Source organism: Idiotropiscis lumnitzeri, chromosome 20, assembly GCF_059441095.1.
Source record: "Idiotropiscis lumnitzeri isolate Australia: NSW breed Sydney's pygmy pipehorse chromosome 20, RoL_Ilum_1.0, whole genome shotgun sequence".
Lineage (NCBI taxonomy): Eukaryota > Metazoa > Chordata > Actinopteri > Syngnathiformes > Syngnathidae > Idiotropiscis > Idiotropiscis lumnitzeri.
Window position 1 is genome coordinate 9,765,327 of NC_142410.1, and position 25,703 is coordinate 9,791,029.

The 25,703-nt window shown below is 43.5% G+C and overlaps 3 protein-coding genes across 5 annotated transcripts; 1 reads left to right on the top strand and 2 right to left on the bottom strand.

Moving 5' to 3' along the window:
- Positions 1-1,594: 1,594 nt before the first annotated feature.
- On the bottom strand, positions 1,595-12,588 carry LOC148317610 (uncharacterized). The gene is made up of 21 exons (XM_088285364.1): positions 12,493-12,588; positions 12,134-12,234; positions 11,995-12,048; positions 11,711-11,791; positions 11,446-11,534; positions 11,331-11,367; positions 11,155-11,246; positions 8,900-11,074; positions 8,414-8,487; positions 7,582-7,678; positions 7,422-7,479; positions 6,551-6,633; positions 6,318-6,469; positions 6,124-6,211; positions 5,343-5,420; positions 5,167-5,207; positions 4,792-4,875; positions 4,244-4,301; positions 2,877-2,950; positions 2,391-2,445; positions 1,595-1,788 (listed from the first exon to the last, which is right to left on the bottom strand). Exons 2-21 carry the CDS (start codon positions 12,205-12,207, stop codon positions 1,694-1,696), a joined length of 3,639 nt encoding a protein of 1,212 aa, XP_088141490.1. The 5' UTR covers positions 12,208-12,234; positions 12,493-12,588; the 3' UTR covers positions 1,595-1,693.
- A 530-nt stretch (positions 12,589-13,118) lies between these two features.
- Positions 13,119-17,056, top strand: becn1 (beclin 1, autophagy related). Of its 2 annotated transcripts, none has more exons than XM_088284973.1 (12): positions 13,119-13,296; positions 13,465-13,597; positions 13,754-13,818; positions 13,879-13,937; positions 14,109-14,202; positions 14,275-14,411; positions 14,562-14,756; positions 14,842-14,988; positions 15,058-15,207; positions 15,305-15,365; positions 15,446-15,588; positions 15,783-17,056. In XM_088284973.1, exons 2-12 carry the CDS (start codon positions 13,471-13,473, stop codon positions 15,946-15,948), a joined length of 1,344 nt encoding a protein of 447 aa, XP_088141099.1. In that variant the 5' UTR covers positions 13,119-13,296; positions 13,465-13,470; the 3' UTR covers positions 15,949-17,056. The 2 variants fall into 2 exon arrangements, with proteins under 2 accessions (XP_088141099.1, XP_088141100.1); XM_088284974.1 differs by having other exon boundaries at positions 13,120-13,296; positions 14,112-14,202.
- Positions 17,057-17,230: 174 nt separating this feature from the next.
- LOC148317612 (serine/threonine-protein kinase tousled-like 2) lies at positions 17,231-25,097 on the bottom strand. Of its 2 annotated transcripts, XM_088284968.1 has the most exons (21): positions 24,790-25,097; positions 23,668-23,762; positions 23,301-23,366; positions 22,876-22,945; positions 22,589-22,626; positions 22,359-22,454; positions 21,654-21,761; positions 21,222-21,314; positions 20,992-21,102; positions 20,492-20,628; positions 20,259-20,411; positions 20,122-20,188; positions 19,962-20,059; positions 19,804-19,885; positions 19,626-19,717; positions 19,310-19,399; positions 18,957-19,126; positions 18,734-18,872; positions 18,559-18,670; positions 18,126-18,233; positions 17,231-18,046 (listed from the first exon to the last, which is right to left on the bottom strand). In XM_088284968.1, exons 2-21 carry the CDS (start codon positions 23,755-23,757, stop codon positions 17,846-17,848), a joined length of 2,121 nt encoding a protein of 706 aa, XP_088141094.1. In that variant the 5' UTR covers positions 23,758-23,762; positions 24,790-25,097; the 3' UTR covers positions 17,231-17,845. The 2 variants fall into 2 exon arrangements, with proteins under 2 accessions (XP_088141094.1, XP_088141096.1); XM_088284970.1 differs by lacking the exon at positions 22,359-22,454.
- Between the last annotated feature and the right edge of the window lie 606 nt (positions 25,098-25,703).

Here is a 25,703-nt window from a genome sequence, read left to right on the forward strand (position 1 = left end):
TAACCTGCATAACCATTTTGGTTTTTAAATCTCGCCCATGCATATGAAGAAAACTGGCGATTGTTGTCACATGTATTAAACAGCCAATACTTGACAGAAATTCCTGAGTAGACCAACTGTCATTATGTTCATTTAAAAAAAAAATAAAAAAATAAAAAAAAAAATAAAAAAATCATCATAGCCAATAAGGCTTATTTTCGCCCAAAAATTTAGACTCGGTGAGTTCGGCGAGGGTTTACCATACTTTCTATTCATAAGCGGGTGCAGCATGAGGCGATTTAAGGAGACAGGGAATTTAAGTGAGGCTGGCACCAGGCTTCAGCCACCCGACGGCCGCGACACAATGGCGATGACGGCGGTATAATGCTTGGCCTGTCACTTAGAGAGGGGAGGAGGAGGGAGTCATCAAAAATGCAAGAGCCATTTAAACAGTGTGTAGAATTGCACGGATTAAAAATAGATGTGGCGGAAAAAATGCGTGGGGTCAAACGCACTGACTCGGGTTGGCGAGGACCGCGGAAAACTGAAGAAAATAAAATTAAGACACTGACTAGTCGGAAGAGAGAGACGAGTACATGAATTTCAGTAAATTCTGTTTAAAACCTTGGAAAGCGAGGCGTTATTTTTTGTCCGCAGTCCCGTTGGGAACGTCCCTTTACAATTACAGCATGGAATGTTTCACTTGGGATATTGCGGGTGTAAAAAAAACTCTCAATGCGTGACCTTCAACAAACGCGCCTTCTCTCGTTTACGATGCGCCAAACAAGAACGACCACTCTTCTGCCGTTGTTGCTGATGCAGAATTTTCGCGTTCGGGTAAAACAAAAAAAAAAAACACGCCGCTCGCTGTTGTTTGTGCTCCGAGGCCGATTTGCCTGCCCACTACTCCACCAGAGAGTCGTCCACGTCGGGATGTCCTCAACTAGCGGACTCATTTGTACACAACGGCACTTCACTTCCACACGGCCACAACTCACTTAAAGAGAGGAAACCTTGTGACCGACAAATTCCGACTGCTGTAAATAACCTCCGTGATACGACTCATTCAAACGAGACCAACGCTGCATTCCTTCCGTCCGAATGGAGGAGAAAAACAAATCCCATTCAGTGCTTGAACTCTACACTCCATTGAGTGATGCTACTGAATTGCGAGGGGGGGTTGAAAAATAAACAAAGAAAAAAACAGCTGACTGGAAGAAAGCAGCATTCTGGCACCAACACATCTGGCATTTAAACGGCCTCCGAGGAGACGCGCTGACATTCCCGCTTTGTTTTCCGTTCGTGCGTGCTCTTTGCGGCCAGCTGTTGTTCAAAACAACGCTAATTGGGCTGCCGTTGTACTGCCACCGCAAGCATGTACCTGAATGCACTCATCTGAACCGGATGATTTTGTAACCAAGTGCGACGATGCGCCGGATGGGACCGCTTTCTTGGCGGATGATTAGATGAGCAATGATTTTAAAACGCTTACCTTGTGCTCTTGCTTGAAGCAAAAATGACGTCAAGGCTGGTTTCCAACAGGTGTGGGCTCAAATTACCTACAAACTTCAATGATTAACAAATCATGCATTAGAGAATTCTTTTTTTTTTTATTATTATAGTTTAACTTTACACGTCTCTGGTCTTTATGCACATTTTTTTTTTTTTTTACAGAATATTGAATAATAAAAATGTTGTAAAACACGTCCTTAGTTCATGTTTGGTAGTTGTCGTAACCTTGGAGGGTGTAGGTGGCCACCGTGTCCAACAACCAACCGCGACTCACAACGGTGGCTCGTTTTGCGAGACCTGCGCAGTGAATAACAATCCGGTGTCAAGAGATGACATAATCACCATCATACGTACATCCAATGTTCGTTCCGAGAGCCTTGAGTGCTTCGTCGCTACGTTCAAAAAATACCCAGATTTAATTTGTATTTATTTTGTTCATTATTTGTATTTTCACAAATTTTACTCGAAATAGATTTGATTTTCACAGCAGATTTTTGTTTGTTTCCTACTTGTCTTAACTCCATCCCCCTTTTCGCAGATCTCCCGCGTCACCCGTCTCTGTCTGACATTTGCTCTCGGCTATTTCTTTGCTGCCCGAATTCTTTCACACTCGCTCTGCCCGGCGAATCCGTCTCGTCGGGGAAAAAAGAACGTCTGCCACCTTGTCTGTCAGACTTGGTGAGAGTTTCACACTGCTGGGCAACACTAATTGAGTGTGAGCGAGCAGAAGCTTTCTTGTTTGCACCGATGGAAAATAAACACAACTGTTAAGTTCAACCTATGAATATCTGTTGTCAATATAGGAGCCGGAAAAGTATGTGTACCAAAAATTATTTTGCAAATGTTCACTTCTTGCAGGCGGCTTTGGAATGTATCGGCGAGTGTGAAATGAAACTTACTGCTGTATGAGCACGGCTCTGATCCAGGCTGAACGATGACCAGCTGATTGGACTTCTGTGAGAGCAAAACAAGAGGAAAATAAACATATTAACGCAGCTCTGATGCTACTTTTAGCTTTCCTTCCTTTAGCATCTGCACGCCAAGCGCTCGACTGCGAATCAAGCTGGAGGGTGTCATGAATAGTAATCATAATTGCGGTGTTGGCAGGGGGCAAGTGCTTTTCTGACACGTACAATATGCCGGGTTGTACTTTATTTTAATAATACACCGCACTGTGTATGAACCATATGCAGTGATGGAATCATTAAACGTGAAACAGCCACACTCTCACCATTAGGGACTTCTAAGAACACACCGGGATTGCTGGAGTGGTATCATTTATTTAACGATAGGAAATAGACGCAATGTTTATTTGGGATTTTGGGGATTTTCTGACCCTTGCACCCCAAATTGGGTCACAGCTTCTCAAGAGCTTTCAGTCTCACCCGTTTACTGTCGAGCGCGAGCGGGTCTTTGGCCACTGTGGCTCCACACAGCTGTACCATCCACTCCATTTCCTCTGAGAGAGGAACAAACACAAACACGGCAGCGTTAAAACATTTAAATGCAAATTGCAGGCAAGGAGTGCTACTCCGTAATTGTGTCTGATGCTACGAGACGGGCGAGCATGATATGCTGTGTGCCAGCACGCCGGGCCTCATTCCATTATTTTCTCCTCTGGCATTTATTTCAGCTTGGCGGCCGCGTCTATTAGCATTCTCGTGAGCAACTTCCAGATAGCACCGTATGCAACAGGCAATAACAAGCGAGTCTATATTCAGCGCACCCGCCCATCATTGTTACGAGCTAAACTGTGTGTGAAATTGTTTATTTTACATTTAAAAAAAAAAAAAAAAAATCTCATTTTTATTTGATTTGTAATCAAAAGGAGCGAATTTAAATTGGTGCCGGTCTAATACGTGGCGGTAAGTACAGCGTACAGAATCATAATACGCCTATGCCTGACCTACAGGACGCCGATATCACCACGGCGAAGTCATTCACGATTCTGGAAACAGCAGTGCAAAAACAGCATGGCACAAGCGCAGACAGATGCAAATGTTTTGTTGTTGCTTAAAGCAGAGATTCTCAAGCTTTGTTTTCAGACCTTCAGACTATTGTGTTGTAATAATTATTTATTTCTTAATTTGTTTTTGCTTTTGTGGCACCTCAAACTATAACGCAATGAAAACAAGACTGAAAAGGAGGCTTTTGATAGCAAAATGATAATTTAATTACTAAAACAGACTCACCACATGACCCAAGTTGGAACGTCAGTGGCTTTTTTTTTTTTTTACTGGCCATGCGTCACTCCATGAACCGCATCATTTTGTCTTATGACAGTGACATACTTTCAAGCAACTACCGCGGCACACGTTTGTATCGTCCATATTCATGCGCTGTTCAAGTGGGAGACGTTAAAACCACCAACGTGTTAGCATTTTACTCGCTAAGCGTCATGACAGTTGGTGATGGAGACACCTGGTAACTTTTTTAAAAGGAGTAAAACGCACCTCCTTCAATGTTTGTTGGGTTAGAGAACGAAAAGGCAAATACAAAGTCAACCAATATGACATTTTTATATAATTTGTGTAAATTAGATGAGCTAAAGCTCACCAACAGGAACAACTTTTTTAATAATATTCTAAACCACTGAATGAAATATTTCAACTTCATAAATCAAAATGGGAGGATTTCCAAGAATCACAAGCCCATGTTGGAACATAAAAAAAAAGTGTAAAAATATTGAGTTTGAGGTCAGCGATCAGCATTGAGTGGAGTGATGCGACACATCATTTCTGAGAGGGTTTACCTGTGGTCATGTTTGTGAAAGGCCCCTGGAAACAGATTTTGTAGCCCTTCATGAGAAGCTGTGGAGACACGTGGAAAAAAAAAAAAAATCAATGGCTTCAACCTGGATCGGGTTTTCTTTGCTTGAAAAACAAACAAAGCGCCAGCATGGCTGCCTTTGGCACACCATTATCATGCAAAACGAAAAACAACCCCTTCAACAATAAGTGCGAGCACTTTGTTGCTTTCAGGGTCACCTCACTTGGCTGGAAATTGCAATGCTAAATGGCTTCCTTGAGCCATGGCGGCCACATAAGTCATACAGCATGAGGTTGGATGCATGCGTATGGGGGGGCGGGGGGGGCAACGTGCGTGCAGAAAAGGACCCCCCCCCCCCCATCTCGTGTCCGTTTATAATGCTCATCAGCCAGAGGTGATTTATGTGATGAAAGTCTCTCTGGTGCAGATTTTTAATTTAGACAACACTAATGTCCTTCGGGACATATTGAAGTGTCAGGAAATCGGCGCTCCAGCTGACACGTTTTGTTAGCACAAAAGGTTTACACTCACATTGTCGTCACCGGTGGTGCGAGCTCGCTTCGGACCGAGGTGATCGGACCCGTTCACCACGTCGCCTCGGACTTCAAACAAGCTCTGCATGGAAGGGAAACGCAACAATGTGAAAACAGCGATCGCTTTAAAAAAAGCATTCCAAGCAGTCCACTTATTCTCAGACGGGCCGGCGAGTACAAGTTGGAAAAACACTTATTTGGTTTTATAATGAGCGCACTATGATGCAGCCGAGTTATTACACCAGATGCCGGGAATGTGAAAGCAAATGGATGACGAATAATGCATGAGGGGTATCGTGACAAACGGCGTGGAAAGCTTTGTCAAGCGGCTTTGATTCTACACGAAAATGTAACACGAGGGGGGCAAGCGTACCTCGCCCAAAAGTTTCTTTTGCTTGAAGCATTCGGCAATCCCTGCGAAGAGGAAAATGAGAAGTTCGCTTATTTCAGTGGACCTCGTAATTGTCAGGTAAAATTTGTCACCATATAAATTACAAAAAAAAAAAAGTGAGTCAGGCATAAAAAAAAATAAATAAAGACATTACTTACACCGGAAGCTCACCACCCACTTCCTGCTTGCAATGCCAAGGAAGTACTTGAGGGTACGCTCGCATACCAGTTGTTCATCTGGTGAAGGAAAATGAAGGAGCAGGAATATTTTTTTGACTATGTAATTTACAAATCTTATTACATAATAATAACAACACTTGTGGAATAATCGATTCGCATGTTGTACTAATTTATTATGGTGCTCAAAGGATGTCAAACGCGGCACTTGACACGAACATTACATTCGGCTTAATAATGACCCCAAAATTCACAACAATTAAGCCTTCCGTTCATCCCAAATCCTTAAACGAGCAGCAACGGATCGGAAGGCCAAGCGCTCCCCATTTCTTGGTTGCCGGGGAAACGGCCCGCCTGTTAAAAGGCCTGGTTGAAATGTGGCGCTTTGTAAAACGGCGAATTAAAAATAATCTACCAGGGAGGGTAATTAGCGGCAAGCAAGAGAATGAGGTTGGCGGCTTATCTCCAAAAGGAGGCGCGCAAAACAGCAAAGTACTGTCGGAAAATGAAAATGTGCTCTTTCTGAAACCAGAAAAGCTGAAAGTGTCAGAGCTCATTTGCATTGCTTTGCTAAAACAACTTATTAATTCAATGAAAAGGGACTGGCCACACACCACATTTTTTTTTTAATGTTGGCGAGTACCATAAAACAGTACCAATGTACAGATTTTCAGATTTAAGGTGAAATTCCTGAATGTACCGAAATTGCAACAATCACACACACCGTCTGATGCGACTATTAAGTTCCGAGCAGCGAGCGTACCTGTGCACATGACAATGTGAGTCACTTCTGCGGTCACCTGGGAAACCACACGAGCGCCGACTCTCTTGGCAAACCTCCTCACCGCCATCTGCAAGACGGACAGGTATGATTGGCGCCCGTTACCCGAGCCTCGACCCCACTTACGCCACCAAGCTGGATAATTGCGGTCTCGCCGGATGAACACGCGCACACACCTGCTGGGCCGGCGCCAATCCAGACGAGACCAGCACCATTTTAGTTCTGCCGTCATCTCTCTCGGGAGTTTTGTTCTCTTTGTCGTTGCAGGCCGAGTTTGAATCGACGCCGCTTTTCTCAGCTGGTCCTGGGCATGGTGGAGGTGGCGGCGCTAAAGGAGGACAATGAAAAAATAAAATAAAAATCAGTCAAATAATGAGCAGCGGGATTTATGATACAGAGATCGCCTTACACATCTCGACGGCGGGTTGAGGTGACTGTTCTCCATCATTGGGACGCTTTCCTTGCTCCTCCGCACCTTCTCCAAGGTCTTTCCTGCAAAACGATGATGCAGCATGAAAAACAAGGAATATTATCAAGGCCACACTGAGAATAAAACAAACAGACAGAGACAAAACAACACGAACGAAAATTGAGGAATAAGATCTGAAGAATCAGTTTTCAATTTCATGCAAATATTCGTGTAGAGAATAACGTCAAACAAGGAAAAACAAAAAGTTCCTCCACAAGTATGGCCCTTGCTTTGCTTGAAACAGAATTTGTCTCAGGGAGGACGCCGCATGTAAACACTGGTTACAATTATTCCTGCCTGCTTTTTCATTTCCACAACAAGCTCATCCCGCTAAGCCCCTTTTCACGTTATCATCCTCTTTGCTCGGAGCAGAGCACTTACAACCCCGCGAGGCGAGGGAGGCTGCGGCAGTCAAGCGCGAGAGATATATTACCGAGGCAACGCAAGTTTCCCTCTAAGTGCTTAAGAATGATAGAAGATACAGGCAGCGGTGACTTTTTCGTTTTTAATCGCTCCAGAGCCGGAGGAGATTGGGGGTTGATTGTAGCGATTATTCGCCCATCGCCCGGCCAGATGAAGGGGCGGCCACCAAATTACCTGCTTGCGGGATGTTTATTGATAAAGAAGATAGCAGTGTAAACAAGCACATATGTAGGCAGGTTCACAGATTTTAGTACCGGTGACATTTTGAAGGCTGCTGCCAAACAAATGAGCAGCACATAAAGTGTGGAGTCTTTAGTTTGCGATGGGGCAAACGAGCATTCCATTCTGGTATGGAAACATGAGTTCCAAAAAGATCTGCATGACTGACCTCTCTGGATCACGGTTTGCATCGGGGTCACAGGGACCGGATTTCCGCATGTTTGAGCCTGATGAAAAACAAAAACAAAAACTAATTAATAACCAAAATATACGATGACCAGCTTCTCAGTCGAACGTGTTCATGCAGTGAACCAGTGTGATCTGCTTACACGCAGCAGGGTTGGCCTCCTTCTCCTGGAGCACCTCGGTCACCAGCGCCATTAATTTCTCCAGCCTCACCAGCTCCTTCTGCATCTCCAGTTTTTGCTGGCCAACCGAGGGAGGACAACAAAAGGACAACAAAAGCAATTGATTGAACGGAGGAGGGGGAGGCGGCAGAAAAGAAAAAGCTTGGAATGCAACCTTTAGTTCACACGTGCACAATAATCAGTGTCAATCAGCGGGGGGGGGCATTAACTTAGCGGTTGTAAATGACTGAAAATTTTATGGGTGTTTTTTTTCTTGGTTTAGTGTGCCATTAAAGTAGAGGCATGCGTAAGTAAAATGTGATTTATTAAATATTTGCAGGCGAGTGAGATATGAAGGGAAATTTACTGAGGCGTGACAATGGACAGATAAAAAGGAGAATGCAGGATGATGGATGAGAAGAACAACAGGCATCATCTCCTCTGCGGCCCATGTAAATAAAATGCAATTTAAAATTTGCTGAGAGGGATATTTTTTTATTTTTTTTAAACAAAGCAGTCATCAGTCATTGTGGAGTTGGCAGTGTCATTGAAGGACAATGAGGATGCTGCCCTCTATTGGATAGGGTCGACAATGCATGCAGAGAAGCAAGCGTTGTAGTTTGGGTACAAGGAAGATAAATTACTTATTGACTTTTTTCAACGGTTTTATATCAACACCCATTAAATCAGAAAGCCATTTTTGATTCGTGAACGTACTTATGACACCGCTCTTTGGATGGAAAATGCGCATCTGAATAACATGGACCTTTGGCCTTGAAATATATAAAAGCAAGAAGTATAAATATGTATTTACCTGTGTAACGAGAACCTCGCTTGCAAATTGGGACGACTCAGCAGACACGCTTGCACCGCTGACTGGCGCATCACCTGTAAAGAAGTCATGAAAAAAAAAGAAGAAAATCACATTCATAGAAAGGCAATATTAGTAACTGAATCATAATATAATATATAAAATAATATAGTTTCTGAACTGTCAATATGAAATGTCTAATTTGTGTATTATAAAGGAACGTAAATTTGGATAAAATGTTTTTTTTATTTGATTAATCAGTTAATCAAATAAAAAATAATTGGAAGATTAATTGATTATCAAAATAATTGTTAGTGAGCAGCTCTAAAATAGAAAAATCAGAGTAGGCCAATCTCACTCACCATCAGTATCGGAAATGGCAGCAAAAAACACGTATCGAAAAATTTACAAACCAGCTCTAAAAACTAATTAAAACGAGCAGAATTTAAACAATGAAGAATCCCAAACTATTATGAGGTAGCATCTTACATTCATCTGGAGAGTCAAACAAGTCGACAGACGCCTGGCTAGCGGTAATGCAGTCTGGACTCTGACACCGCGCTGCGACATCATCAGCTGCATGCCTGTTAGCTTCAGTGGTCTCTTGGACGCAGTCGCCCTGAGGGTGGGAAGCGGTCTGGTGCGGGATTTGTGTCAAAGTAGGCAACTTGTCACCGGTGCTGCTCAACAACTCCGACGAGTACTGCAGCCTCGGAGTCCTCCTTTTCTTCCTGCGGCTGGGGTTGCTCCGGACAGACGACTGGACGCTCGTTTGGGTTTCATGGGCCAGCTGGCCCGGCAGAGTGCCGAGACCGTCCGGAGTTAAGGAACAGTTGGCATTTAAGAGATGCTGGGATGTGCTTGCTAAGCCGTTTCCACTGTCGGCGAGGTTCTCTGCAAGGTTCTGGCGTTGCCCGCTTGTGGCGCATTCAAACGGACTCTCTGGTATCTCCTGGCGCTCATGAAAATGGAGTCCAGAATCCACAACCTGAGGGACCAAGGACGCGAGAGGGCTTTCCGTTTCACGCGTCGCCACCTTGTTTGGACTGAGGGCACTGCTGACAGAACTTCTGAGGAGAACGGTAGCAGCCATTTTCCTTGTGGGCGAATCAGTTGGGGGGATCAAATCGCTACAAGTTGACGGGTCAGTGAGGTCCGATCTCTGCGCGGCCTTCTGTTTGGCACGCTGGACTCTGGATCTACTGAGGTTGTTCTTTTCCAGGCTGTGCTCCAGTTCTTCATCCTCGCTCCGACTTTTCTTCCCACTTGAACGTGCGAGGCGGAATGACTTCCTTTTGGTGGCCTTGAAGGTCCTGACGATTTGGGCAGTGTCCATCTCGCTGTCGTTACAGTCCTCCTGCTTTTCCGCCCGGGCCCTCGGAATCGAACGTGCGGCGGGGTCTTCAGGAGGCGCCCCAAAAAGACTTGCAGAACTTGGAACCAGAGGGGGGTCACTATCGGCACCTGCTTGGTTTTCAGAGGGAGGAAGTCCTTTCACGAGATTGTCCAGATGGGAGATCTCCATGTTTTCGATTGCACAGATGTCTTTGTCATAAATGCATCCGTTATTTATGCAAGCCGTTGCATCCGAAGGATCCGACGACATCCCACCCTCTTTAACGTCCTTTCTGAGCGTTTTCGCCCCCTGGCGTGTTGCAGCAATTTTGGGGACCGGCTGTCGGACATTCTGGGAACCCAAATTGAGTCTTTTGGATCTCCTGGTGCCCGTCGTGACCGCCGCCTCCTGGTCCTCGCTGCTCGGATAGTTCTCGATATGAACTTGAACGGCCTCCGACGGAAGCTTACGCTTAGCGACGCCGTCCCCGTTTTGAACGTCGACAAGGACCAGAGGTTTCACAGCTCTGGTGGACTTGGCTCTCTCTGAGGGGGCTCGCCGTTTGTCTGCTTTTTTCGGACCACAACTTTCCGTCTCCGCTTTCGCCTGCAAATCAGAATCGACCTGCTGCAAGGCACTTCGCAACCGTTTCGTTGGCTTGCGTTCAGTCTGAAGGGTTTCGAGGCTCGTCGTCTGGTCATTTTCCAGAGGTTTGTCCAGTTCCTGCTCGTGAGACTCACAATTTCCTGGTTCTTCTGCGACGTGCGTTGTGACAGGCTCTTCCAGATCTACAATTTTCTCTTCAAGGCCGGTCACATTTTTCTCCTTGGATAGATTTCCTGAGTGTAATGGCGATTGATGGTTGGCGCTTTGCCTTCGTTTGTAGGCGACCCCAAAAACTTGCTCCTCAAGTGTTTTTGCAACCACGTTCTTCTTGTTGAACTCCTCGACATTCAGCGTGGAAGCGGAGCTGTCGGAATCCTCGGAAACCTGGGCCACTTCTGTGGGCTCCTCCAACTCAACGCTCCCCTCGACGGGAACCTTCATGAGCCAGGCCGCAACCTTCTCCTTACTTTTCTTCTTCCTATTCTCAAAGATCTGCTCAGGCTCCTCATCCTTTTTTGGCTTTTGCCCGGACGATCGCGTTAGAGGTTGAATTTGCGAAACAACCGGCACAACTTGGTCCTTACGTCTTTTCCCTTCTTTGACTGTTGCCTCCAACAATTCCACAGATTGTGACGTTTCAACTGAGCCGTCTTGAATTTCACCATCTGTATTCAAAGGATTGGAATCTCCAAATCCCATCACTCTTGCAAATCCATTGAGGGCTAAAAAAAAAAAGAGTACAAATGGCATCAGAGTATGTATGTGAACATGTGCAACTTTTGTCAAGCACCTAGCTTTTAACCTGCTATAGTTGATGAGTGAGAACTCGGAAGAGGCTTTTCAACACCTTCCACATTGTCGGCTGTCCCATTAACTTGCTGGTTATCATCGACTCTGCTCGGAAGGAAATGGATCAACAGCAGTTCAATGACAATTAAAATCAACATTAGTCACAATATGACTTTCAGTCACACTCACCGAGATTGTTTTCTTTGCTGGGCCAGTCCAGTGAAATCTGTATAGAGAAATTAAAGTCATTCAGGTTTCTCCTTTTGAGTTGAGCGACCTAAAATAATAATTGTACAGTACTTACAGTTTGTGCCAGTGTCATGTTCATACGCCTGGATCATTTCTTGCAGTCCTGTGACGAGTCTCTGAAAGCCAGGACTCTCCTGCAAGCTTCTGCGCGAGAGGAGAAAAAGGATGATTTGACTTGGGACGCTTTCAGAGGCCATGGCTCTGTGTTGAAGAGACTGAGCCTTAATCACAGACTATCCTTTTATGATTAGATTTGCAGCGACTCCGTGCAAAAGAGACTACAGCATGTAAGACAGGTTGTTATTCTGAATATGACCAACCTCTTGGTTATCTTTTCTTTACACACTGGGCAGTCAGCTCTGCTTAACTTGGTGGTGTCCAAGAGCTTCAGCATACAAAACCTAAAGTGGTGAATAAAAATTCTGGAATAAAATACTAAGACTGATGATTTTTAGCTGCCTTTACCGGTTCTGCCACCAAGAATTACCCTGGCGCTTCATGTTTATTAACATGAAAAGTTCCAATAGCAATTAACAGTATTAAATGGTATTAGTACAACAAAACCAACCGTATTGTAGAGAAAATGAAAAGAAATGATACTTACTTGCAAAATTGATGGTCACACTTGGTGGAAACAGGTTGAGTCAACATATCCAAACTATTTATAAACGAAAGGAAACCTATTAGAAATACTCTTGTGATTTGAATTCCATGTCTCAACGGGCTGTTCAAATGTTAATTACCATATGGGACATTGCAGCGTCTCACACAGGACAGCAATCCCCCTTTTCACTTCAGTGTCTTTGGGTGGTGCCATGAAGTCGTTTATTTTATTTTATTTAATCTAAGAGCAACAAAACCAACAGTTACGAAGTTTCTACAACGTCAATGGCATTTAAATAAACGAGCAACCAAGAAATGTCCTCACTGCTGGAGTGAAGTGTTATGACATCGGCAACTGTGATTTTGGGAGTGTGGCGATAGCTTGAGTACTTTTAAAAACATGTCGGAATTAAAACGATACCGACATAAGGAAAGCACAGCACGAAATAACAGAACACGTCGCCGTTTTACACTTCAACACATTTTGAGAGAATTTTACCTGCTTCTTGTGCACTCTTCCGCTGTTATGAGCTTCGCTTTTCCCGCAAACTTTTTTCTTCGGTTATTTGATGAAAAGAGGCTGTTTGACTTAACGCTTCCCATCTACTGGTGGGATGGTGGAATTACAGCATTTAATAAGCAACGCAAGCGTGTTTTTTTATTTAAATAGTCGTCGAAAAAACAATGAACGGTTTTTGAAAATCATTATTGTGGCTGGTTCACAAATTAGTCAAATGATTTTTATATAGTGGACTAGTCCAATGAAAATGTGTTTGGAACACTCCTCGGTTGTGTCGTCATTGCCGTCTCACTGTTGCCGTTTTTTTCTGACAAAGAACCGACGTTTGCCTTGATGAGTGAACGCCGTTTCCCACCAGAATGTTGAAAAATAAATACTGTACATTATAACGACTTTAATCCTATACAAATAAAACACTTTATTTTAATCTACTCATATTAAACATTATAATGTATTTCGAGACGCAACTCAACACCACGAAAATTAAAACCCTTTTCTACCTTGACCCACACTTTCTAATAAAAATGTTCTATAACGATATTCATCTTGAAGCTGTACGATTCCACCAACCTTTTGAGGGCAGACTTATTGTTTCCTACCAGTTTTTATGACACGAAGAAGAATACGTAAACATCAACACGGAAGTCGAAGGAGGAAGCTCGACCGTCACGCGAATTTATTTTTATATTTATTTGTATTTTTTATTCCCACAGTGTGACCGACGAGCCTATTATGCAGTGACTCCAGAGAGGCAGTATTATTTGAATTTAAATTAGTTTTAAGGTAGCCGCAAGTCTTTATTGACTTAACTAATATGTCGCCGTTAGCTACGAGCTAACAGTAGCATGTGCTTAATAATAAACCAACACAGCGTTAAAATAAAACCGACTCGGGAATGTGACATTGTGTGATTACAGGCTTCGATATTTTTTCTCCTCTTTGTACCTGTAGTGAGCGATGGAGGCCTCCAAGACGTCGAGCACGACGATGCAGGTTAGCTTCGTTTGTCAGCGGTGCTGTCAACCTCTTAAACTGGACACGTCCTTCAATGTGCTGGACCGGGTCACCATCCACGAACTGATTGGTAAGGGCTGGTAAACACAAAAATGGAATGCAGAGGTTGTCAAGACAACAAATACACACAAACTCAACTACAAGTTCCACCATAATAACTAAACATGAAAGGAAGCCATACCAGGTCTCATACTTCAATGTGATGTTTCTCCATGGGTGCTCTCAGCTCCATTGGTGACGGTCACACCCAGCAAACAGGCGGATTGTGGTGAAGGAGATGCAACAACAGAGGTAATATAACAGCACCTGCATTCATTTTAATCTCTAAAAATTAATTCAACTGAATTTCAGGAGACCTTTGTAGAAAACAAGCAAGATGGTGTGTCAAGGAAATACATCCCCCCAGCACGGTGAGCATTCTAGTTTCTAAAATTAAAATGTAATATGGTTTACATGATCCATGTGTGTTCTTTGTACAATAGATAAATATATAGGTAAAAACACACATGTTAACAAAATAGCAAAATTTATATTCAGGTAAACACTACATTATGGCTATTTTTTACCGTTGGCCTTGTCAGCAGAATGATGTCGACAGAGAGTGCCAACAGCTTCACACTGATCGGAGACGCTTCGGACGGAGGCTCCATGGAAAATCTAAGCCGAAGACTCAAGGTGACGGGCCTCCAAAAGAAATGACGGTATGCTATCCACGTTGGTTTTAATTGATCGTATTTGTCGTGGCAGGTGACGAGTGATCTGTTCGACATCATGTCCGGTCAAACGGATGTTGATCACCCACTGTGTGAGGAATGTACAGACACCCTGTTGGACCACCTGGACACGCAGCTCAACATCACAGAAAATGAATGTCAGAATTACAAGTGAGTAATGGCGACGAGATGCCAACAGGCTTCTTTGTGATTTATGTGTAATAATTTACTTGTCTTTTTTTTTTTAATTTAACAAAATACTACATACTCTATTTTGAATTAAAAAAAAAAAAAAGGTATACTTTTGTGCGATGTGTTCAGGCAGTGTCTGGAGCTCCTCTCGCAGCTGCAGGTGGAGAATGAGGAGACGCTGCTGGGCGAGCTGGAGCAACTGAAAGTGGAGGAGGCGGCCCTGGTGCAGCAGTTGGAGGTGGTGGAGGAGCAGCGGGCCGGCGTGGCCCAGGAGCTGGCGCTAAGCCGCGGGCAGGCCCAGCAGCTGGAGACGGAAGAGCTGCAGTGAGTAGCTATTTTCTCCCCCACATTTGTACTCACTGATACTTTGTTTTAAGCGGGAGGTTCACGGATGTATTTTGCGTGTCAGGTACCAGAAGGAGTACAGCGAGTTCAAACGTCAACAGCTCGAGCTGGACGACGAGCTGAAGAGCGTCGACAACCAGATGCGTTACAGCCAGATCCAACTGGATCGACTCAAGAAGACCAACGTCTTCAACGCCACCTTTCACATCTGGTAGGTCCACCGTATGATATGTTGCGTCCGCTACATATTTCAACATTTGAACGGTTCCGGCCCCACCAGGCACAGCGGCCAGTTCGGCACAATCAACAACTTCCGTCTGGGTCGACTTCCCAGCGTGCCCGTGGAATGGAACGAGATCAACGCGGCCTGGGGGCAGACGGTGCTGCTGCTGCACGCGCTGGCCAACAAGATGGGGCTCCGTTTCCAAAGGTTAGCGTTACCTAACATGGATGCTCAGAATAACGCAAAATGCAGAACTTTAACAAAACAATTTTCGCCGTGCCTGTTGTTGTCCGTTTTCACTTAGATATCGCCTCGTGCCCTATGGAAATCATTCCTACCTGGAATCACTTACAGACAAGTCAAAGGTAATTGACACGCTGTAAAACCTTTCTCCGAGTTTACTCTTCACTGTTTTTTGTTTTTTTCGGGGGGTGGGGGGTTACAGGAGCTTCCGCTGTACTGTTCGGGCGGCCTGAGGTTCTTCTGGGACAATAAGTTCGACCACGCCATGGTGGCCTTCCTGGACTGTGTGCAGCAGTTCAAAGACGAGGTGGAAAAAGGCGACACCGGCTTCTGCCTTCCGTACAGGTTAGATGATCAGAACCGCCATATAATAACCACAAAAAAGAAAAAAAAAACGTGTTGCTAACCACAACAACAGCACATCGACAGTCTTTATTTGTAATTGTGGCGCGGGCGGCACGACATCTATTAGACTAGAGACAGCCAGTACTTGAGGAACTACGTACTTACTCATTGTGATGGATTGTGTGTGGCATCAGGATGGACGTGGAGAAAGGCAAGATCGAGGACACGGGCGGCAGCGGCGGTTCGTACTCCATCAAGACTCAGTTCAACTCGGAGGAGCAGTGGACCAAGGCGCTCAAGTTCATGCTCACCAACCTCAAGTGGGGGCTCGCCTGGGTCACCTCGCAGTTCTACAACTGATTTAAAAAAAAAAAAAGCACACAAAGACAGCGCCACAAAAACGTGTGCATGCAACAGTGTTGGACAAGTCCTACCTTGTGCTGTACTTCTTGATACTCTTTCCCCCAGACTTGAATGTAAAACTTCCTGTCTACAGTGCAACTTTTATTCTATCACTTATTACAGTCAGAAAGTTCCAAGAATTTGTAAAGTTGGAAACTTTCCTTGGGAATAAACAGGAAATTATGGGAACAAACCAGTAATTTACAAAAGTGAAGGTTGGTTTAATAGTCGGGGACTTAAATACGAAAACAAATTCATAACCAATACTTCTGTTATAATTTAAATAAAATAGTTTCAAGGAACTAAATTGAGGTGAGTTGATCAATTGAGGAGCTTTCCTTGGGCAAAAGTAGTGCTTTGCTGCCATTTAGCATTTTAGTTTCAAAGAACTTTTGCAGTGAGTTTAGGAGCTTCATTTCAACAAAAGTAGTGCTTAGCCACCATTTTGGTTACAAGGAACTATGTTGAAATTGAGGCGCATTGTCTAGGCAAAAGCAGTGCTTTGCCGCCATCTTGTGGCATCTGTAGGCAACCATGAACCTTTTTGGGCGATAGCTGGCAGATTTTCACTGTTTTGCGAAAAGGCTCAAATCCCTGGAGTTAATATTTGAGCGCCGCTCGAGTGAGAGACAAAAAAATAATAATTCCTCAAAGATTCCTGTTAATTACCATAAATTGTCATAACTTCCCATGGAAACACTGAAAATTGTCCAAAACTTTGTCACCCTTTGCATACATTTTGTGTTGGTCTGGTAGGAAAGTTTTGTTGGTGACATGAAAGGTTGGGGAACCCTAGCTCAAAAAGATTTCACCCAATTCCTGCTAATGCTCATTGCACGTAATCGTAATGAACATCATCTGTTTTAGGTCATCAAAAAAAAAAAAAGAAAATTTAAACTGGTTCCCCAGCCTTGCATAAACCAATTCACAAATTGCACTGAGAGCTGATACTTAACTTACTAAACATATTCTTTTGGAAAATGCTGCTGTCGGATAGATAAAGTACACTCTTATACATGGACTATATAAAAAAAATACTACTCAATAAAAATCAAACAAAAATGAACATGTCTTTGCATTCCTGCTTTTTGGTGAATCCTCCAAAAATTGATGCCGATATCCAGCATTGGCAAAAAAAAAAACGTATTGAATATTTTCAAACTTCAACAGGCAGGACTGAGTGAGAAAATTAAAAAATAAAAATAGCTTTAGAAGACATCTCGTATCAAAACAATCGAAATGGGGTAACCAAATATTTCTTTTATTGGTTACATACTATTATGACTTCTTTTGAGAATATTTCTTCTCTTCACAACACTCATTCACTCATCAGAGCCTCCGGGCCCTCCTTTAAAAAGAATTTTTGAAGCAGGGTTAGCTTGGTGGGATATTTCATATTCACATCAGCTGACAGCTTCCAGTTTAAATTACATTTCAAATCATCTTCCCTCCCCCGCTTGGTCTAAACCTTCCTTTGGTCTTCAGTCACTACTTCCGTGGGAGCCCTTCCAATAAAAGTTAATACTTGCATTGTCTTTAAAACATTTCACGCCGTATTCTTAATTCTTCCACAGAAAAGATGCGTATCACTCGTGCAAATTGATGGGCGCGTTGTAACAGTGATTCCCAACCTCTGTGCAGCCGGAAATCTCCAAAACTTGTCTACGTATAAATCTTTGTTCATCTAGTGACAGGCACAACAATTAAATGCTCTTTTTTGCTTGATGGTAATACGTTCAACTTACCGAATGCAAAATATGTGCCTTGGCCCAAGAAAGGTTGGGATTTACTGTACTGCTTGGTAAAGCCCCTTATCATGAGTTGTAGCATTAGTACGTGCGTCCAACGCGGGACTTCAGTTGGAGGCGCTGTTTCCGTAGCAGCTGGAAGTGGGGGGGAAAGGAGGGGCGGCCGGCGGTGCGCCCACGTTACCGCCGGCGGCGCCGTTGCCGCCGAGGGTCTTTCGGATGGCGGGCATGAGATAAGGTTCCCGTGATAACTGGAGCACGTCCACGCGGTCCTCCTTGTGATAAGCCAGGCAGCGACGGATGAATGTCTGAAGGAATGAAATAAAGCGACGGCGTTCTAGTTATTGAGGGTATGGCTCAGTAAAGGTCGGGAAAGAAGGAGCATACCTTTGCTTCTGGGGTGACGACTGGTTTTGGGGGGAACTGCACTTCGGTAGCTTTAAGGATGGTGTTCTCTTGGAGGATGTCCTGCTGGGATTGGTTGTGACCAAATGGCTGGATGAAAAAAATAAATGTTAGATGAGACCATCTTTGGTTGTTCCACGCATTTCTACTATTTTTTCTTTACATATGAAAATGTGTAGGAAAAAAATGAATAAATAAAATTTTGGATATTAAAATGTATTTTCGGAGAACAAATATGTCAATAGGAGGATAATGTTGAATTACTGGGTGTTGTATTTTTCCAAGACTAAATCCTTTTCCTTAAGGACAGAAAAACATGTTAATATTACTGGAATAAATTCATATTAAAAAAAAAAAAAAAAAATCTGAAAATGATTGCTTCCTGTCATGCACATTCCAGCCAACGTCCAGTTACCTTGCGTCCGTATAAACTCTGATAGAAGATGACCCCAAGCGACCAAACATCGACTTTGTTGGATATCTTAGGAGGCTCTTTGCCGACCACGAAGCACTCCGGAGGAAGGTACCTGGCGGTTACACGGCACGTTTATTTAAATATGACCGGCCGTGTTCCGACTGTTGCGCCGTACCAGTAGGTGCCCGCCCCCTGCGAGGTCAGCTCCATGCCGTCTGACGAACTGTAGCTGTCGTCGTCCATGATCTTGGACAGGCCGAAGTCGGTGATCTTAATCTCGCCGCAAGCGGAGCCGTTCACCAACAGGATGTTTCCTGAAATGGTCACGGATGACAAGGCTGCATCAGAAAATGATTTAAAAAAAAAAAAAAAAAAAAACACGCTTGAATATTGGATACCTGGCTTGAGGTCGTAGTGGATGATGGGCGGGCGGATCTGATTGAGGTACTTGAGCGCGTTGACGATTTGCATGACGACGGAGCGACCCTCTTTCTCTGTCATCAGCTTGTTTTGCTTCAAGTAGAAGTCCAGGTCGTTGCCCTCGCAGTACTCCAGCACAGTGCAGAACCTGCAGGAATCACACCGAAAACATTTCACATTATTTTTGACCATTGGGATCGCAATCTATTCGGGATAACGTGTTTCTTTTTCAGAGTTATTTTTTATTTAATTTTATTTTTTTTAACGATACTGTGTTGTACTGCTTGCTGGGAATAAACGTTCAATTAAATACCTTTGTGAAAACACTTACGAGTCCGTCTCGAGCGAGAAGTAGTCGTACAGTTTGACTATCCGAGGGTGATCCAGTTCTTTGTGGATTCTGTACTCTCGACAAGCGTGCCTGAAAATATACAAAATATACATTTTTTTTGGATAATGCTTAATGGGAAATTAGTAATTGGTGTTTTTGGACGGTATTTTTTGCATGTTCTATTTTTGAGGTGGTACTTTGTGTAAAATAAAGGTGTCCCTCGTTAAAAATGCCTGAGCTTAGAGAATGTTTTGCAGGTGAGTAAAAAAGAAAACAAACAAAAGAGGCATCTCCAAAATGGCGACTTTGGACTCACTTGTGGTAGTTCTGCTTCTTCTCTTCCCGCCAGCTCTTGTTCAGCTGGTGGATTTTAACGGCCACATACCTTTGCTCTGTTAAATCAAAAGCCTAGGGTGTAAAAAAAATAAATAAATGAATAAAATCGCAAAGATTAAAGAAGTCAAATTGAAAGTGGGAAGTGGTCGCTATCCCACCTTATAAACTTCACTGAAGCCCCCTCTGCCGAGTAGATGTAACAGCAGATATCTGTCGTTCAGCGTCGGGTGGTCTTTAAATCTACAGTGAGATCACTTCAGAGTTAGAAAGTGTACTTAAAGTTATGGCCAGCATCTCCAAAAAAATCGACACGCACTGCGAATTGTCCTCGTTGTGAATTCTCTTCAGCTCCCGTATGTGCAGATTCCGCACTCGCTCCAACCGCTCCAGCTCCGTCTGGATCTCCGCCTCTTCCTGCAAAGACGCACAAATACATTATTATGACATTTGGATTTTTGTGTTGTTGTCTGACTTACCTTTTTTAGATGACCAATCCGGAGTTTGAATATCTCCTCTTGCTCGTGATATTCTGCTAGCGACAGCCTAAGGAGGAAGATGTGATGTCAGATTGAAACAAAGAAATATGACGGCTTCCAAATAATTGATGGCTTACGCTTCATTTTCCTGGCCGTTGTTCCTGCTCCTTCGTTTGATGTGCTCAGTGCTGGGCGGCTGCATCTGAACCACGGGGGGCGGCTTCCTTTTCCCCAGCAGCTTCCTCTGCCTCTCGATGTCCTCACGCTGCGAGTTGATGCGCTCTTGCTGCCTAAAAAGTGCACAAAATGGCAATCGGCAACAAAGCTTCGCTTGATACGTCAGACGTAACGTCGGTGGCCTTGCGCTGACTTGATGAGATTCTGAAAGGCGACTCCGTCGGCCCACTGTTCGGTGAAGGAGGCGCCGTGCCGGACCGTGGTGAAGTGGCCCAGTCGGAGACGATCCTGCATGCTCTTGTCCCGGCATGCCCTCTTTTCGTGCTTGGACTGAAAAAAAAAAGCCTGCATCAAGAGGGATCAAAGTGGAAGCCGATACAGCGGTACCTTGACTTTGAATCGGCATTTTAAGTCAATCTGTGACCAGGCTCTAAACTAAAATTCAAGGGGGATTGGGACGGAGCCCTGCGGCAAAAATTAACAAATAATTAATGCACCAACAAAGGTTTATGCTTTACTGAAATTGCCCAAGAGGACGGCAAAGCACTACTTATGTCTAAATAAAGCTCTCAAACTGACTCCAATAGTTTCTCAGTCACAAGGTGGCGCCAAAGAAATCAAGTTTTTGCTCCTAAACATCTTGTAAACTGGATCCGTCATAAATCAGGGTACCGCTTTATGCGAGCCACAAACCTTTTCAATGAGGAGCTTCTTGCTCATGGTGACGCACTTGTTGAGACGCTCCTTGAAGCGCTCCAACATCTTCTGCTGCTCTTCCACCTGCCGCCGCAGGTCACAGTTAGCCTGCAACAACATCAGCGTTACATACGAGGTCTGCCTTGTTTAATAAAATGGACTGAACTTAAAAGCCGAACCTGGAAAACCAAAACATTGATGCATGATAAATCAGACAATCTTCTTACCCTCAGCAGGTCATCTATCCGCCCCTCTTTCTTCTCCAGGTCAGAGTTCTTGTTCCTCTCCAGTGTGGTCAGCTTCAGCAGTGTCAGCTCAGACTTTGGCAAGGACAGCAAAAACACAAGCGTCGCGATCGGTTCAGTCATCGGGGCGTCCTAGATATGGCCTCATCAAGTCAAGTGAGTTATTTTAAAGCGCCATAACAGGCAGCGGGAAATATGTCTTTAGTATTTCTACTCATCCAAATAAGATTTTTTTTCAGTGTTAAATGGGGTGTTGTGTTTGTGGGAAAACAATAAGATGATTCCATTTGGAAATAAAAAGATGTAGAAAATGTGAAATGCCGTTAATGCTTTCTAGATGTAGTATCATAAAAACAAAGTTAAGTTCGGGACTCAATTGAGCAGCATCGTGGCATGTTTTGGTCGTCTGGTTACCTGCGTGGCTTTGTGGGAGCTAAAATGCGCAGGGGCCATCTTGACAGAGCTGCACGACGACGAGTCGGTGTGGGCCGAGCCTGCTGACGAAGGACTGCTCTGCTGCAGCTACAAAGCACAAAGACGGAAAATATGAACGAAAGATTTTTGACCAAAGTGAAATGATAACTTCAAATTCTATTAATAAATAAAATGTCGCTGTTGAACAGCAACAAGTTTTAGATCACAATTAATGTAATTAGAGGAAGGTAGAAATGTGAATTCAAAGAAATTAAAAAAGGAAACTTATCAACAAAGCTATCATTAAAAAATATATGACATATTCACAAAATCCAATTCTTAGCGGGTTTTTTTTCTAGTATTCTTCGAGAAAAAGCCAACGGCATTATTCAAATAAAATTTGATTTGGTGTTTATTCTCATTAGGGATTTGCTTTCAAAGTGTTTTTTTAGCAGGCTTTTGTCTCAGCATTTACATGCATCAGCTTCCACGGAATTAACACGAATATATAAATTTTTTTCTTTACAGATGAAAAAATGTGCTTCCTCTGGGCATAAGAAAAGTCCCTAAATATAGCAACCATATTTCTAAATTGTAAACAATGACTTTGCTTTTGTAAATTACATCACCTCTTTTGGCAGCCATGCAAAAAAAAAAAAATAAATAATCCATATCCGATATGAGCGCGAGGGGTTCAAAGCTCACCGAGGGATACGATAGCGAGTGTTGAGAAGAGCTGCAGCGCACCAGCACGGGGACGCAGCGGGCCGGGCTAGTGCCGGAACCGCTGCTGCCGGCAAACTGGCCGCACAGTGGGTGCCAGTTTTCAAGTCAGAAAGAAAGAAAAAGAGAAAGAAGAGCGGAAGTCTTAAAACGAAAGAATGTAAATTAAGAGTTTGAAGGTCAGAAGAAGTAAGACTCGTATTTGTGCTCACCTCAAAATAATCACTCGTCTTGTGTGCTCGTCCCTTTCCTGCAAGGCAAACAAGAAGTTACGTGTGAATGTAATTTTAGTTGATTACTTATTCTATGAATATTTTTGTATTTAATTTTGATAAAATCATGCAAATGTTTGTGTACTATTATAACAATAAAAATAATAAAGTTGAATTTTGTCACTTATCAATGCAACAAATGGGTCGGATCAAACAACAGAGCAGGCCGCACATGGCCCGCCGGCCATATGTTGGGCAACATTTTTGGGTGCGAGTGGTTTATTTACCTTGACTGTTGGTGTCACACGCGTCTATTTTTCTCTTCCTGCTTCGGTGGTCGGCCTTCTTCTCCGTTGCCTGAAAAGAAACATTGAACACGCATGCAATGAACATTTTACATGTTGAGTACAATTTTATGTGTCGACCAACTGAAAACCACCAAAAACATCTATTTTTGTTTTTGATAAAATACAAAACATTTTTTAAAAATCTGATAATATGACAAATAATTGTATTAATTAATTTTTATTTGAGAGGTTAATTGGGAGAATAATCCTCTAGCTGCTAATCGGTACCAACTAATATGGCAATGGGTTATGTCTCTCGTTTTAGTTCTCACTCGTCCACGTGTCCCTAAATATTGCAGTCATCACGTGAGCGACAAAGTGTCCGTCTGAGAGTGACGGTCTGTGTTCCTACAGGCCAAACCAACCTCCACTTCCTTGTCGCTAAGGGACCCCACGCTGCAAAGAGACTGGCTGGATGATTCACTGTTGATCTGGAAAGCAGAACACAGGACAAGACATTAGATCCATTAGTCATCTGCTACTTATACTTAGAACAGAACAGATGTGTGCTATTCTGTTTGCTGGAGTTATGCTTCTATATGTGGCTTCGTTTCACCCCGCTCGCGTGGCTAAAAAACAAGGTAACCAAAATAGGAGAAAAACACTTGTGGAGTTAGTGCGTAGATCAGGGGAGGGTTAATATATGCAAAAAGGGAGAGTTTTGAGGCATATTGCGGTAGCTTGAGAATGTCAGTGGAAATTGGGGGGTGGGGGGGGGTTGAGACCACTGACCTTGGTCACGCCGACTCCAGTGAAGCGAGCTTCGAGCAATTCCTGCCGGCGAGGGTCCAAGCTTAGAGCCTGGCTGTGAAGTCCTTCCATCGTGCCTTGAGTACAGAAGCCAAAACAAACAATGTAACTAACAAATGCCGCACGTCGATTAGGCTTCCAAGTCATCAACTTGCCGAACTTGCCCGTCCTGAGGCCGGAAGAAGAGAACATTGGCTGATTTTTTGTGGTATTACAACTGTATTCTCGCAAAAATTAAGGCTTTTATTGCCTGATTTTGTCCACATAACTTTTGAGTCTGATGTGAGCGCTTATTCTTCCGTCTAGAACGGCTGAACTTTATTAGGAGTTAATCTGAGGCACTTTAAATGTTGGTAGATGTGTGCTGACTCATATTTAACATGACTACACAATTGTGGAACTGCATTATCTCAATCAGTCACCCCGTTGAGTTACAGTGGTGGAAAAAAGTTCCAATATGATTTTTATTTGCCTTTTTTATATATGCATACACACATGACCATAACCTGACATTTGAACAGGGGGTGTCGATATTTTTATACCTATTAATGTCTTTCGAAATTAACCATGAATGACAATTAAAGGAACTAATGATGAAAGAAAAATAAAACACAGGGTGAAGACAAATCTTTACTTAGTTGTATAGTGACATAACTATAACTAGTAATTACATTGTAATGAGTGACATTTAATCAGTCGATGACGACAGAAGTCATAATTAGGACCTAGCTAGCCGTCACACTTGCGAGACATAACCTGGCCTCAAACTTTAATCAAACATTTAAACCACCTTGCTCAATGACGCATATCGTTTCATATTAACAGAAACAATACCGTGTCATGACTGACAAACTCGCTTCGGTGAACGTTAGCCATTTGCTGTCCAGAACACAAGTACAGTTACGAAATTTAGCATGCTAATTTACATCTTCGATTTGACATCAGCAAAAAAAAAAAAAAAAAAAACAAGTGTCCGACATTCGGCGAGCGCTTCACAGAAAGTTAAACAAGTGTCCGAAAGTCGCCCATTCGTATCATGACAATGTTTTATAAATGTAAACCGTAACTAGTCCATGTTAGCATTAGCCGTCCAGTTGGTCTCACCTGGGGAGCTTTTAGCTCTTTAAGCTGTCAATCGCGGCCCGAAGCAGACCAGCTCCGCGGCGTCCATCCAGCGGCGAAAAGAACCGCTAACAAGTCCCGCACGCTCGTCGCAATGAATAAACCCAACAAGGCATTTGCTTCAGTCCTTGGAAGACATTGGTTAGCTTAGCGGACGCTAGCTGAGAGGTGCAGTGTGGCCGGTGGCAGCCGGTGTCATCCGGGCAAGAGGCCGTGATCCTCGGGGTTTCCTCGGCGTCTCGGTGACTCCGCACGGGTGTCCGGAGCCCCCCCAACCCCTCACCATTGATGGCCCTGGTCACCCCCCCCCCCTCTCTGTTCGTCCTCCTCCTCGATGACACTGATCACATCAGCCGGACCGTTTTTTAATCGTAAATTAAAGCAAGGAGGGAAGTTGAGGTTATTCCCGTGCAGATCAAGTGCAAGTCGAAGCTGGGCATGCCGGGGATCTCGACGGTACCTCTCTCCAGATGTTTACATGATCAAGTAATGACTCGATCTCGGACTTCTATTCACCTTTTACAAAATCACACACACTAAATGTATGTTTGTTTTATTTAAGAATAAAATGGCATTGTTTTATCGGTGGTTCTCAAACTTTTGACACCAATCACCTACAAAATGAGCTTTTAATCATAACCAACATTAAAATACACTGTGAGGCAATGTTAATTAAACACAAAACATCACTTAATGACAAAATTAAAGTCACAAAGTACTATTCGACGTGGATTTGAATCTAGTTTTGAGTCGAAAATCCTGATTCACGTTTTGCTTAATTAAGAATAAAATTCATTTTAATCCTTGAAATATGGAAAATTAGTCAATGAAAAAAAATCACTTTAAAATTCAAATGTGACATGAGAAAATATTGTCACTTCAAAAGCATTTTTAAA